This window comes from Camelus dromedarius, chromosome X (genome assembly GCF_036321535.1).
Source record: "Camelus dromedarius isolate mCamDro1 chromosome X, mCamDro1.pat, whole genome shotgun sequence".
In the NCBI taxonomy this organism is placed as follows: Eukaryota; Metazoa; Chordata; class Mammalia; order Artiodactyla; family Camelidae; genus Camelus; species Camelus dromedarius.
This window is the reverse complement of record NC_087472.1, coordinates 34,640,432-34,654,547: the sequence shown is the minus strand read 5'-3', so window position 1 is coordinate 34,654,547 and position 14,116 is coordinate 34,640,432. Positions and strand designations below refer to the sequence as shown.

At 36.4% G+C, this 14,116-nt stretch overlaps 2 protein-coding genes across 6 annotated transcripts in view; one reads left to right on the top strand and one right to left on the bottom strand.

Annotated features, from left to right (window-relative positions):
• The window catches only part of ATG4A (autophagy related 4A cysteine peptidase), a 52,847-nt gene extending 45,971 nt beyond the window's left edge, over positions 1-6,876 (bottom strand). Inside the window, exon 1 of one of the 4 annotated variants that reach the window (XM_031445551.2) lies at positions 6,722-6,876. In XM_031445551.2, coding sequence (XP_031301411.1) covers positions 6,722-6,731 — 10 coding nt within the window. In that variant the 5' untranslated portion in view covers positions 6,732-6,876. The remainder of the gene's footprint in view (positions 1-6,721) is intronic. The other 3 variants (XM_031445553.2, XM_064482923.1, XM_064482922.1) reach the window with 3 other exon arrangements.
• A 93-nt stretch (positions 6,877-6,969) lies between these two features.
• PSMD10 (proteasome 26S subunit, non-ATPase 10) lies at positions 6,970-13,901 on the top strand. 2 transcript variants are annotated; one of them, XM_010987556.2, is made up of 5 exons: positions 6,970-7,143; positions 9,344-9,442; positions 10,311-10,457; positions 10,549-10,636; positions 12,942-13,901. In XM_010987556.2, exons 1-5 carry the CDS (start codon positions 7,030-7,032, stop codon positions 12,947-12,949), a joined length of 456 nt encoding a protein of 151 aa, XP_010985858.1. In that variant the 5' UTR covers positions 6,970-7,029; the 3' UTR covers positions 12,950-13,901. The 2 variants fall into 2 exon arrangements, with proteins under 2 accessions (XP_010985858.1, XP_010985857.1); XM_010987555.3 differs by having other exon boundaries at positions 10,549-10,715.
• Positions 13,902-14,116: the final 215 nt, after the last annotated feature.

The following is a 14,116-nucleotide window of genomic DNA, read 5'->3' as shown; positions in this document are numbered from 1 at the left end:
AGGTGCCAAGAGTACATAATGGGTGAGAGGAGTCACTTCTACAAATGGCATTGGGCAAACTGCATACCCACATGCAAAAGAATGAAACTGGAAACTTATCTTATTACACCACACACAAAAATAAACTCAAAATTAAAGCCTTCAATATAAGACCTAAAACTATAAAACACCTACAAGAAAACCCAGGGAAAAAAAACCTTAAGACATTGGTCTTGGCAATGACTTCTTGGATATACACCAAAAGCACAGGCAACCAAAAAAAAAAAAAAAAAAAACCAGACAGGAGGGATTATGTCAAATAAAAAGTTTCTGCACAGCAAAGAAAACAATCAACAGAAATATTTCCTCCAACATAGGATATATTCTATGTTGGAGGAAATACTTCCAAACCATATTTGTGACAGGGGTTAATATCTAAAATATATAAGGAACTCCTACAACACAGTAGCAAAAAATAATAATAACTATATTTTTAAATTGTCAAAGGACTTAAATAGACATCTCTGCAAAGAAGACATTCACATGGCCAACAGTTATATGAAAAAAGTGCTAACCATCACTGATCATCAGAGAAATGCAAATTAAAACCACAATTAGATATCATCTCATTCCTGTTAGGATGGCTATTTAAAAAAAAAAAAAGATAACAAGTGTTGGCAAGAATGTAGAGAAATGGAACCCTCCTATGCTGCTAGTGGGAATGTAAAATGATGCCACTGTTATGGAAAACAGTATAGAAGCTCTTGAAAAAATTCAAAATAGAACTACTATATAATCCAGAAATATCATTTCTGGGTATTTATCCAAAAGAACTCAAATCAGGATTTTGAAGAGATATTTGCACTCCCATGTCCACTGCAGCATTATTCACAATAGCCAAGAAGTAGAAATAACCTAAATGTCCACCAATGAATGAATGGATAAAAAATGTGGCATATGTAGTGTGTGTATGTGTGTGTGTATATATATATATATATATATATATATATATATATATATATGTATTAGTCTGCCATATAAAAAGGAAATCCTGTCATATGCTACAACATGGATGGAAACTTGAGGACATTGTGCTAAGTGAAATAGCCAGTCACAGAAGATCAAATACTGCATCATTCCACCCAAATGAGGTATCTAAAGTAGTCAAACTCATAGAAACTGAAAGTAGAATGGTGGTTGCCAGGGACTAGGGGGAGGGGGAAATGGGGAGTTGCTATTCAATGGGTATAGAGTTTCAGTCATGCAAGATGAAAACAACATTGTGCTTATAGTTAACAATACTGTAATGTGGACTTAAAATTTTAAGAGGATAGATCTCATATTATGTATTTTTTACCACAATAAAAAAAAAATGTAAGTCATGCAGCTAAACCACTGCGGAGTGGGAAATTTATAGCACTAAATGCTTACCTTAGAAAAGAGGAAAAGTCTCAAATTAAAAAAATCTAACTTTCCATCTTTAAAAAAACTAAAAAGACAAGAGTAAAATAAACACAAAGCAAGTAGAAGGAAGGAAATACACATTTAAGAACAGAAATCAATGAGATTGAAAACTAAAAATTAAGAGAACAGTGAAATAAAGACCTGGTTCTTTGAAAAGATCAGTAAAATAGACAAACCTCTAGCAAGATAAATAAAAAAGACAGAAGACACAAATGATTAATATCAGAATGAGAGGGGATATCACTAGAGACTCTGCAAACACCAAAAGGGTAAAGGGAATACTACAATCAAATCTACACACATTTTACAATTTTGATAAACTGGAGCAATTCCTTGTAAAATACACACAAACACCCAATATGAAATAGAAAATTTGAGTACCCCTATAACTATTAAGGAAATTAATCTGTACTTTTAAAATTCCAAAAAAAAAAAAACAGAAAGAAATCTCCAGGTCCAATTGGTTACACTGGAGAATTCTACCAACCACTTAAAGGAAAATTAATACCACTATTACACAGTCTCTTCCAGAAAATAGAAGAGGGAATACTTCCCAACTCTTATTATAGGGCCAATATTTCAGTGATACCAAAATCAGACAAAGAAAGTACCAAAAATTAAATAACAAGTCAATATCATTCATAAATAGAGACACAAAAATTCTTAACAAAATATTGGCAAATATAATTCAGCAATGTGTAAACAAATTTATACACTATGTACAAGTGGGTTTATTCCAGGGATGCAAGATCGGTTCAATATTTGAAAATGAATCAGAAAGATTGCAAATTAAAAAATTCACATGGTCACATGGATATCTAAAAAGCTGTTTGACTAAATGCAACGTTCATTCATGATAAAAAAAAAATCCTCAGAAAACTAGGAATTAAGGGGGAATTGCCTCAACTTAAAAAGAGTATCTACCCCAAAACATTACAGCTAACATCACATTTAATGCTGAGAGACTGACTGCTTTCTCCCTATGACTGGAAACAAGGCAAAGGTTTAGCTCTTACAACGGCTATTAAACATAGTACTGGGATTCTGCACCAGAACAATAAGAGAAGAATAGGAAATGAAAGGCATACAGAGTAGAAAGAAAGAAATACCACTGTCCTTATTTGCAGATGACAAGATGGTCTTCAAAGAAAATCCCAAGAAATCAACACTAACAAAAATCCTCTAGAACTTAATCTGTAAATCCAGCAACATTGTAGAGTACAAGATTGTCATACCAAAATCAGTTGTATTACTATATACTAGCAATGAACACATGGAAACCAAAATTTAAAATACAATATTATTAACAGTCACTCAAAAAAGGAAATAGTTATAATTCTAACAAAACATATATAGGACTTGTATCTGAAAACTACACAATGCTGAAAACCACACAATGCTAACAAAAGAAATAAAAGATCTGAATAGAGAGACATACCCTGTTCATGAACTGGAAGCAACATAGTAAAGATATCAGTTCTCCCCTTAATATACAGGTCTTATACAATTTTTATAAACATCCTAGCAATTTTTTTAGATATAGCCATGCTTGTTTTAAAATGTACAGAGAAAGGGAAATAAACAATTTGAAAGAACAATAAAACAGGAGGTATCACTCTATGCAATTTTAAAACTTATTACAGAGCTATAGTAATCAAGACTGTGTGATATGGCAAAGGGACAGACACACAGGTCAATAAATCAGAACAGAGAATCTGAAATAGGCCTATACCAGTACAGCATACTCATTTTCTACTACAGTACAGAAGCAATTCAATGGAACTGAAGCCATTGGAAATCCATAGCTTAAAAATTAACCTCTACCTAAACCTCACACTGAATACAAAAATTGCCTCAAAATGGATCACTGACTTAAATGTAAAATATAACTAAAAAACTTTAGAAGAAAATCTACAAAAAATCTTTAAGACCTAAGGCTTGGTGAAGAGTTGTTAGACATAACAACAAACGCACAATCCATAAAAAAAATCAATAATGTGGACATCATCAAAATTAAAAGCTCTTGCTCCATGAAAAATCCTATTAATAAGATGAAAAGACAAGCCACAGATTGGTAGAAAAATATTTGCAAGCTACATATGTGACAAAGAAATTGTATCTAGAATATAAAAAGAACTCTCAAAATTGAACAGGTAAAAACAAAACACCCCCAAACAATGCAATTATAAAACGGACAAAGGATTTGCAACAGCATGGATAGAACTTGAGGGTATTATGCCAAGTGAAATAAGTCAGAGAAAGACAAATACTGTATGACTCCACTCATATGTGGAAAATAAAGACAAACAAAATAAATGAACAAACCAAGCAAAAACAAACAGGTAGATACAGAGAACAGAGTAGTGGTTACAAGAAGGAAAGGGGCAGAGGGAGGGCAAAATGGGTAAAGGGGGTCAACTGGATGGTGATAGATAGAAACTAGATTTTTGGTGATGAGCAATCTGTAGTGTATGTTGAAGTAGAAACAATGTATACATGAAACATATAATGTTACAAACCAATGTCACCTCAATAATTTTTTTTAATTTTAAAGAAAATGGGCAAAGAATACAGAGACCTTGCATTGAAGAATATATAGGGATGGCAAATAAACACATGAAAAGATACTGACCATCATTAGCCATTAGAGAAATGCAAATAAAACCACAATAAAGATATCACTATGATGCACTTATCAGAATGGCTAAAATAAAACACAATGACAATGACAATATGGCAAGGATGCAAAGAAACTGGATCTCTTATACGATGACTGCCGTTGGGAGTGTAAAAATGCTATATAACCACTCTGGAAAAGCTTCTTTAAAAACTAAACATACATTTACCATATGACCCAGCCATTACTCTCCTGGGCAGTTATCTCAGACAAATGAAAGTTTATGTCTACACAAAATCTTATCCTCAAATGTTTTTCACAGTTTTATTTGTAATAGCCCCAAACTGGAAACAACCAAATGTTCCTCATTCGGTGGGTGGTTAAACAAACTGTATAGTACACCCATAGCATGAAATATTTCTCAGCAATAAAAAAGAACAGACTATTGATACAGATATCAGTTTGAGTGGATCTCAATGTCATTATACAAAGTGGAAAAACTGGAAAAAGTCACATTCTTTACGATTTCATTTATCTAAAATTCTCAAAATGACAAAATTATAGAGAAGGAAAACAAATTGGTATTTAGCAGGGGTTCTGGATGGTGAGGGTAAGTGGTAGGTGTGACTATGAACTGGTAGCTTTCTAGTGAAGGAATATTTCTGTATCTTGATTGCAGTTATGGTTGCACAAATCTACACAAGCTATAAAATAACACAACTGCACACACACATCACTCTGTTACTGAATGTAAGTTCGTGTGCCTGACGCATTGTGAGGGCAAACAAACCAAAACATTGGAGTCTGGAGTAGAGAAAGGTTTACTGCAGGGCCAAGCAAGGAGGACGGGGTGACTCATACCCAAGAAAACCCCCAAATCCCCAAAGCATATTTAAAGGCCAGGTAAGGGAGGGGGACTGTGAACAACTTGTGCACAATTCTCTGATTGGTTGATGCTGAGGTAACAGGGCGGTCAACAATATCAACCCCCAGGCGCCAGACGGTCTGGGGGCCAGGTGCTCATGATCATCAAATTGTTAATTTCCTCCATTTGATGGTGGTTTTTAGCATCTGAAAAACTCAGGAAATATACAGGAGATACTATGATCTGGGTACTTCAGAGAGGAGCTACAGCAGAAGATATGGGGGAGGGGTCTGTCCTGGGAAGGCCCCACAGGTTCCTGCTTGGTTACAATTTCAATGTCAATTTCCTAGTTTTAATATTGTATTATAATTATGTGAAATGTAATGATGGGGTAAACTGGATGAAGAGTAGGTGGAGCCTTTCTATACTCTTTTTGCAACCTCTTATGAATCTTCTATTATTTATAATAACACGTTAAAAAAATATACCACTTATAAAGCAAATAACTCAGAAACAAGAGTGTGGAAGCAAAAACCCCCGGATCAAGTAAGTAAAATGTTTTATTACAACAACCTATAACAATATGCCAGTTTCATGAAGAGAGAGATTTTAAGTGGGGAAGATTTGTACAGTCCAGTGACATACAATACCAAGGACATTTCTATCTGTAGGATCTAAACTTGTGCTTTAAAAAATGACAGCCACAGATTAAAATGTCTCATCTTAAACCAGGCAAAAGGCTAGTGTGAATTGCTTGCAATTAACCACATAAACAGATCACACCTGCGAATAATGAAAAACCAATCGCAAAGGGTATTCAGGCCAGCTGTTCAAACTTTATGTAGTAAGTGGTGGGAATGGAGAAGTTATAAATAATTCTTACAATTCAATAATAAAAAGACAATAAAGACAACAACTCAATTTAAAAATGGAAAAGATACATGAATAGCTAATAAGTAAACAAAGATGTTCATCATCACTAGTCATTAAGGAAATACAAATCAGAACAACAATGAGACACCATTTCACATCCATTCAAAATGGCCCCAAAATCTGAAATATTTACTATCTGGTGCTTTACAGAACCCTGTTCTACACTATAACAGGATAAATATAAACATAATCAGTCTCTTTCTTGAGTGTATTCTTATCATTACCTAGTTTTGGCATGATGCTCTTCTGGATATGCCCTATAAAGGAGAAGCCTTGCATCTCTTCTCCTATGGCACTATTTAGGATTTCCATAAATAGAAACACTATTAACTTAATATTAACTTAACCTAACAAAGCCTCGATGTCATCGTTATTATCATGATATTAAAGAGCCAACACCATACCACAGTGTCAAGATGATCCTTATCAAGCTGTGATGTCACCAGGCCATGAACTCACCGAGATCTCTTAGATATCAAGTGGCTCCTATGGCATCACACCCTGCCTTTGGCATCACCCCGGCACATCATCTTACTGTCATATGCTATCATTACTGTGACAGAATTCTGCCCTGATGCCACTCCGCCGAGATGTCAGAATAATTAACCTCCACTTCTTTTCATTCCTTTCGCGGCAGCAGCGAGGGGGAGGGTAGCCACAAGTACCGGTTTGAGCCCAGGAGGTAGTACTCAGCTTCTACTGTTTTCCCTTCCGCTTACCACTGCAGGTCAGGGCCCCCGGGGAACAGGACTTTTAGGTTCCTATAACTCTCTTGCCATGACCCCGCACCCGTTTCGCGTCACCGACTCAATGCCCCAGCAGCGACCACCCACCCCGGTTCCACACGAAGCCGCTCCCCGTACCTGACTCCATTCTCCAGCTGTCATCCTGGGCCAATTCCACCGGCCACTTGACTACGGCGGCCGCAAGTGACCCTGGGGCTCGTAGTTCCGCGCTGCAAGAAGCAGAGTCGGAGGGAGCGGCGAAGGCGCCTCCCCGTCCGGAGCTGCGCTCAAACTGCAACTCCCAGAGGCGCCCTGCGATGAGACAAGCAAAAGAGTGAGGGAGGCCGGTGATTGGTGAAGCTCTACCGGCTCTTTTGATTGGCAGTCGGAGCCGGCGACGTGAGGAGGTCGTTGGTCTGGCTTCCTGGAGATCCTGGGAAGGCGAAATGGAGGGGTGTGTGTCTAATTTAATGGTCTGCAACCTGGCCTACAGCGGGAAGCTGGAGGAGTTGAAGGAGAGGATCCTGGCCGATAAATCCCTGGCTACTAGGACTGACCAGGTAAAGCAGCGCTGGGGCCTCTCCGCAGGAGGTGGCGACGGAGCCCAACGTGGCGGCCCGGCCCAGCCCAGGGGTAGGCCGGTTCCGAGAGGGCCAGATCCCCGCCCCCACCGCCCCATCCATACCCGGGGTCACCTCAGGACTCGGGATCGGGCTGCCGGAGCTAGCCCCGCAAACCGCCAATGTTTTGTTTTTGTTTTGTTTTTGGCCCAGTACTTAGCTCGCTGCATTTTGGGTATTTCTAGAACGTTTAGCGCATTTCTCAGATATGCCCAGTCTTTAAAATATCTGTGAGAAGGAAAGGTTCTGGTTTTTTAAAAATGGGTTTCTTTGCTTTTATTAGTGATTTTCCCCCCGATGGAACACGTGTGAAATGTAACTGAACGCCTCTTCTGTGCCGGGCAATTTACTGGGAGCTGGGGATGCAATCGAGTGGAAGGAACAAATGTTAATAAAATAATCCCAAATTATATGTCCGATTGTGCTAAATACTCGGGAGGGAAGTTGACGTGGTGCTTTCAGAACGTATAATGGAAGGACTTGATTTAATCTCGCTTAAGAAAGCCGAATGCTGTCATAATTGAAAAGGCGTTGCAAAGGAGGGACGGTTGGGTTTTATCTAGAAGGATAAGTAGGGTATCCCTGAGAGATGAACGGGTATTCTAGGCAGAGGCAGAACAGAAGTGAGTGGACCTTAGGCAGTGTTTCTTTCTGCCTTCCCGCTCAAAGGAACCCTCCTGCTTTCACCCTGAGTTTCTAGAAAGATTCACGGTGCCCCCAGTAAGCCAACACATATTTGTAGACGGCCTGCTATTTGACAAGCACCGTGCTAAGCACTAGTGAGTGTCACATACTTTAAACTCCCCATTTTTTGTCTTTGGGAAGAAAACTAGAAGTCAGGAGACTTTTTTCCTAGAACTTTCCTTTATTATTCAAAATTGAAAATACCTTTGCCTAGTTTACCTTCATTTTGGTCTGGTAATATTTAATGCTTTTGATTTAATCTAACTATATTAAAGTTTAATCATATTTATAACCATTCTTCATCAAGTCAGTGGCATAAAAAAGGGAGAAGCTATTTAAGATCAAAAGACTTAAGAAGCATAGCAAACAATTGTAACTTACCGACCTCCTATGGATCCTGATTGAAACAAGACAACTGCAAAAAGACATTTGGGGGACAGTTGGGGAAATCTGAATACAGACTGGGTATTTAATGTTATAAAAGAGTTAGTGTTAATTTTTTAGATTTAGGAAATTTTTTTTAGATACTCAAATATTTAGGGATGAAAAGTCAGGATATTTAAGATTTATTTTTTAAAATCTCATCAAGGGAAAAACCAGATGAAGCAAATATGGCAAAATATTTATAAATGTAGGTGATAGGCATATGGGTTTATATTATATTCCCTCTATTTTATGAGTTTGAAATTTTTTTAATAAAGTTTAAAATACCATTTTCTTTTACATAGGGCTAAGAAATGTAACAGTCACTGCAAAAAAAAAAAAAGAGTCCCTTTGAGAAACATGACTAACTCCTAGCTTATTATTTTTTTAAAGTAATATTGCTTTCTAATGCTGTGTGTTATATGTTTTTAAGTGGTTAGATAGATAATTTCAACTAGTTTATGAACATTTCTTTCGCATAAGATTCATTTGTTCTTTCTAGAGCATCTGGAAAATTCAGAGCAGACATACAGGGGTTTGTGTCCCAACTTCACCATTGACTAGATTTGTAAGCTTGGACAAGTTGCTTACCCTGAGGAATATTAGTTTCCTCATCTGTAAAATGGGGATAATGTCCTCTGTATGGGATCATGAGGATTACAGGAGATGATACGTGAACACTTAGCACAGTGTCTGACATAAAAGTATATAAATAATGTAAATAGCCAAAGGTCTATTGCTGCCAAAGCACTGAAATCAGTTTTTTTGCTCTATTGCTTTCATGGCTTTATTCTGCTCAGAATTGCCTACATTCATCAGTGTATTCTCTCCATGTTACTAAAACCTTGGTCTCTCTACTAAGTAATACAATTTATTTTAAGGTTACCTACCTGAGGATCCAGTGCTCTCCATTTCTTGTTTCCAAACTGTAGGTTTGCTGGCTCCAATATTAATTTCTTTCTGCTTTCTCACCTTAGTTCTTTGATTTCTCTTCAAGAATGTTGATCTTACTGCTTCTCTGTTTCCCGTGTAGGACAGCAGAACTGCATTGCATTGGGCATGCTCAGCTGGACATACAGAAATTGTTGAATTCTTGCTGCAACTTGGAGTGCCAGTGAATGATAAAGATGATGTGAGTACTAGGCAGAGTTGATAAATTCCCAGTTATCTTTAGACTCCAGACTGGTGTTTACTGAAGCCTGAGTATTAAGCTCACAAACAAATTTTGACCTTTATGACTAGGAAGTTACAGTGTGACCCCAGTTACCAAATACGGGACTAGTGGTTGCATTATTTCAGAATGTTCATTTTGCCGCTCATACCCTGTAATTTAAGATAAACATGCCGATAGAGGCTTATTACAATGACCCCTAAGAGTCTGCAAACCCTTTTTTTATTATGTGGGAAATTTTTTTTGGTGAATATTACCTGAATAATGAGAGCCTAGATATCTTTTTTCATTATGTAGAGATTTAGTGTAATGGTATTGGTTATATTAGGGTAAGACTTGTGAAGAATTAGGATGGAAACTTTTGTAGATAGATTCCTTTTTAAGGATGCTCAATGAAGTAATATTTCTAATGGCAAAGAAAAACAATTTAATTGAGGAACAGTTGAATACAGCAGGTATATCCACATAATAAAATAATATGCAACCAATAAAGTTATAATTCCAAAGAATGACATAGAAAAATGCTTACAACATAGTAAGTGGAAATTGTGGAAAATGCAACTCTCGGAACTTGATATCCCATGATCCCAATTTTAAAACACCTTAGAATTAAACTTATGTATTATCTCCATGTTACAGGATTATGGGTGCTTTTCTTTTCCTCTGTATACATCTGGTTTCCAGATGTCCTGCAATACTTAATAAGGGAAAAAGAGACAGTATAATTTTTTAAAACCATTCGCACTCAGCTCTTTGTAAATGCCTAAATGTTAGCATTAATCCCTGTGCCTTTTCTCCATGTTTTTTGTTCTTCCCGCCTCTTTTACAGGCAGGTTGGTCTCCTCTTCATATTGCTGCTTCTGCTGGCCGGGATGAGATTGTAAAAGCCCTTCTGGGAAAAGGTGCTCAAGTGAATGCTGTCAATCAGAATGGCTGTACTCCCCTACATTATGCAGCTTCCAAAAACAGGCATGAGGTAGGATTCCATTCCTAGGATACTTCTTTTGTGTTCTGAACCAATACACAAACACAAATAGATTTCTGCATCATGTTCTCCATCTTCCCAGATTGCTGTCATGTTACTAGAAGGCGGGGCTAATCCAGATGCTAAGGACCATTATGAGGCTACAGCAATGCACCGGGCAGCAGCCAAGGGTAACTTGAAGATGATTCATATCCTTCTGTACTACAAAGCATCCACAAACATCCAAGACACTGAGGGTAACACTCCTCTGTAAGTGACAAGTAGCAGTCATTTGTATTCTACCTGACATCAGCCCTCTTGCACTAATTCTTACACATCATTTCTTTTTTTAGTCTACTTATAAATGTAATACATGTTTATGGAAAAAATTTAGAAAGTACACAAAAGTATAAAGATAAAAATTCAAAACGTCTATCATCTTGCCATGCAGAAATAACCACTGATGACATTTTTATGCATTTCCTCCCTGTCTTTTATTTGCAGATGTACATACTTTACATACACTTTTTTTTAATTGGGACCATACTGTATATGTAGTTTTATATCTTGTTCTTTTCACCTCATAGTATATTGTCAGCATTTTCCAATGTTAATAAATATTTCTAAAACGTTTTCAATGGCTATACACAATTCCATTTTATGGATGTGCCATAATTTAATAATTCCTCTATTAATATATATTTAAACTTTCCTGAGTTTTCCACTATTATAAATAAGGCTACACTGACCAACTCTATACAACAATCTTTGGCCATATTCCTAATTATTATCTTAGTATAGACTCCTAGAACTAGAATTGCTGGGTCAACAGACACACACATTTTAAGACTATTGCTATGGATTGTCAGATTGCTTCCAGAGGAGTTTCATCATTGTACCCTCCCAACACCAGTTTGAGAGTGCCTATCACCCCCTCACCAACACTGAAAATGCCCTTTTCTTATAGGAAAAATAGTGTTACAGAGTTGTAATTTACATTTTTTATTATCAGTGGAGCTAAACATTTTTAATGCCTATGACTAATTACATTTCTTCTCTAAACTGTAATTTTTTGTGTCCCTTTCTCTGTTTCCTTTTGGGAAATTAATATATTTTTTTACTGATTTTTTTTACATGCCCTTGACTTGACATAGTACAAATATTAACCTTCTGCCATGTTAGTGGAAAATATTTTTCCCAGTTTGTCTTTTCATGTTGTTTATGATTTTTTTTTTGTGAAACAACAGAAGTTTTTAATGTCTACATAGTCAAACCTGTTCATCTCCCCTCAGGGCTAGAAAGTGCTTCCTTACCCTGAAATTAGTTAAATATTCACCCATATTTTAATGTAGGGTTTTTTTTTAAACATTGCATTGGTTTGGTTATTGTTTTTCATTTAACTCAAATCCATCTGGAATTGATTTCATGTATGACCTGAAGCTGTCCTCTAACTTGGTATTTTTTCTGTAGAACTTGGCCATTTTTCTTCCTTATTGAATGGTGACTTTTTTGAACAAGAAATTCTATCAATCTTCTTTTTAGTCCAAAATAGGATTCAGGGTTTTTTAAAAGTATTGTTTTCTTAACTTTTAGTTTTAAAAATCTTTTCTGTAGTTCTGAGTGACTCTGTTTAGAAAGACATGCATATTTTAGCTCTTTCTCCATAACAAGAAAGGCAGGGTGGCCTGGAGGAAATTTAGGAATCAGGCAGTATAGGGTCCTGGAAGAGCCTAGGTTTTAGGAATAGCTAGATGCTATTACCCAATCCAAACTTAGCCACTTAGCAACTATATTAAATACTTACATTAAGTTACTTGAAGTTACTTGACTTTCCTGAACCTAATTTCCTTAGTTATAATACGAGGATAATAATTCCTTCTTCACTAGATTGTTGTGAGGCTTAAGTAAAATTACATGTTAAGTGTCTAATACCTTACCTGGTAAACTTTAAGTGCCTGACAGTGTTTCCCCTCACTTACTGCTCAGCCATGTCATCGTTGGCAGGGACTTTAACCTCTGTCACAATTTCAACTGTAAAATGGTGATGATAATACCTTGCTAACTTATGAGGTGGCTATAAGGATCAGATGACATAAAAATTTTTAAACTGCTTTTCCAAAATTTAAACCACACAAATTGCTATTAGCAGATTATGAATTGAAGCTCTTCTAAGTTCTAGCCCAGAATTATTGCACGTGTTTGGTGTAAACTACTAATCTCCATAAAATAAGAAAGTGGTTCCTTAGGCTGGCATGTAGATCCCCTCTGTTGTAGTAGGACCAGAATTGTGATTTATGATCTGGTACTATAAGGCTATTCCACTGAATTTTAACTTATAAACATTTTTCCCCATGCAAATTGATTTTCCTTTCCTGCTTAAATAACTTTCCAATATTACACTACCTAATAGTATGCAGTTTGACTACCTATCAGGAAATCCTGTCCATTACATAGAATTGCAAATGATTAATCGGTTTTTGTGGTCCTTGATTTCAGACACTTAGCCTGTGATGAGGAGAGAGTGGAAGAAGCAAAACTGCTGGTGTCCCAAGGAGCAAGTATTTACATTGAGAATAAAGAAGAAAAGACACCTCTGCAAGTGGCCAAAGGTGGTCTGGGTTTAATACTCAAGAGAATGGTGGAAAGTTAAGCAGCTTGGATTTAGTCTTACTTTGTATCTTTTGTGGTTGTCCCCTAATGTCCTGGAAACTGATGTACTTGTGCACAAAACATCATCTATCAATGATGAAGCTTTTTCATCTTCAGAGTCCTATAAACATGTTGAATATTGTTCCTGCTGAGGTATTTGTTCTACGCTTACAACTTGCTTTCCAGGCATTGAATAACTTGTTGAGATTGTTCTACTATTGTTGTGTATTACTCTATATTGAATTTTGGTTAACTTTGAGTAAGTGATTCTGTGGCTATTGTGAGTCTTCTGCACCCTGCCGTGCACCCTTTATCCCCCTCTGAGGCAGAACAACTCTGAGGTAGTACCAGGCCAGTTGTTCTGCCAAATGTTTCTAGGTGGACTCTAGAATGTTCTTCTGTTTAGTTGAAACACATCCTAACTTGTTTATCAATCTCACTCAGAGGCCTATGCCAAATATTTCCGGTTTTTTTCAACAGTATGGTTTAATTTGTTTTTGTTATAGGAGGAATACGTATGTATTTTGAGGACCAAATTTTCAGTTGGAGAGCATGCTTTCCAAGTCTGGTATTCATAAACACTAAAATAATGAAAAAGAATAGCTTGTGTACCCATGTATCTTTTTAATGAACTATTTCCCTCCAAAATGAAATGTATTATTTTTAAAAATGAGGTTTTAAAGTACCTATATTAAGTCATCCTGAATTGAATAGAATGTCAAGCTTGTTACCATGATATGTAACAAAAATGTATTTTGACTTTTATTTCAGAAACTAAAAAAATAAAACATTGAGAGAATCTCCTAATTTTTCTTTCAAATCAGTTAGATGCCCACTCAAGGCTTTAAATCTTTTATAAAGACACTTCTTGGGTTTTGGTAGCTCTAAAGGCAATAAAATTAGTGAAGCTTGAACTGCAGCTAAAAATCTTTAAAAACAGTAATTTCCTGAATTGCTAATTAAATGTGGAGCAGAAGAAAATTAATTAATAAGTGTAAACTTGATCTCAATTTAGGGAAACA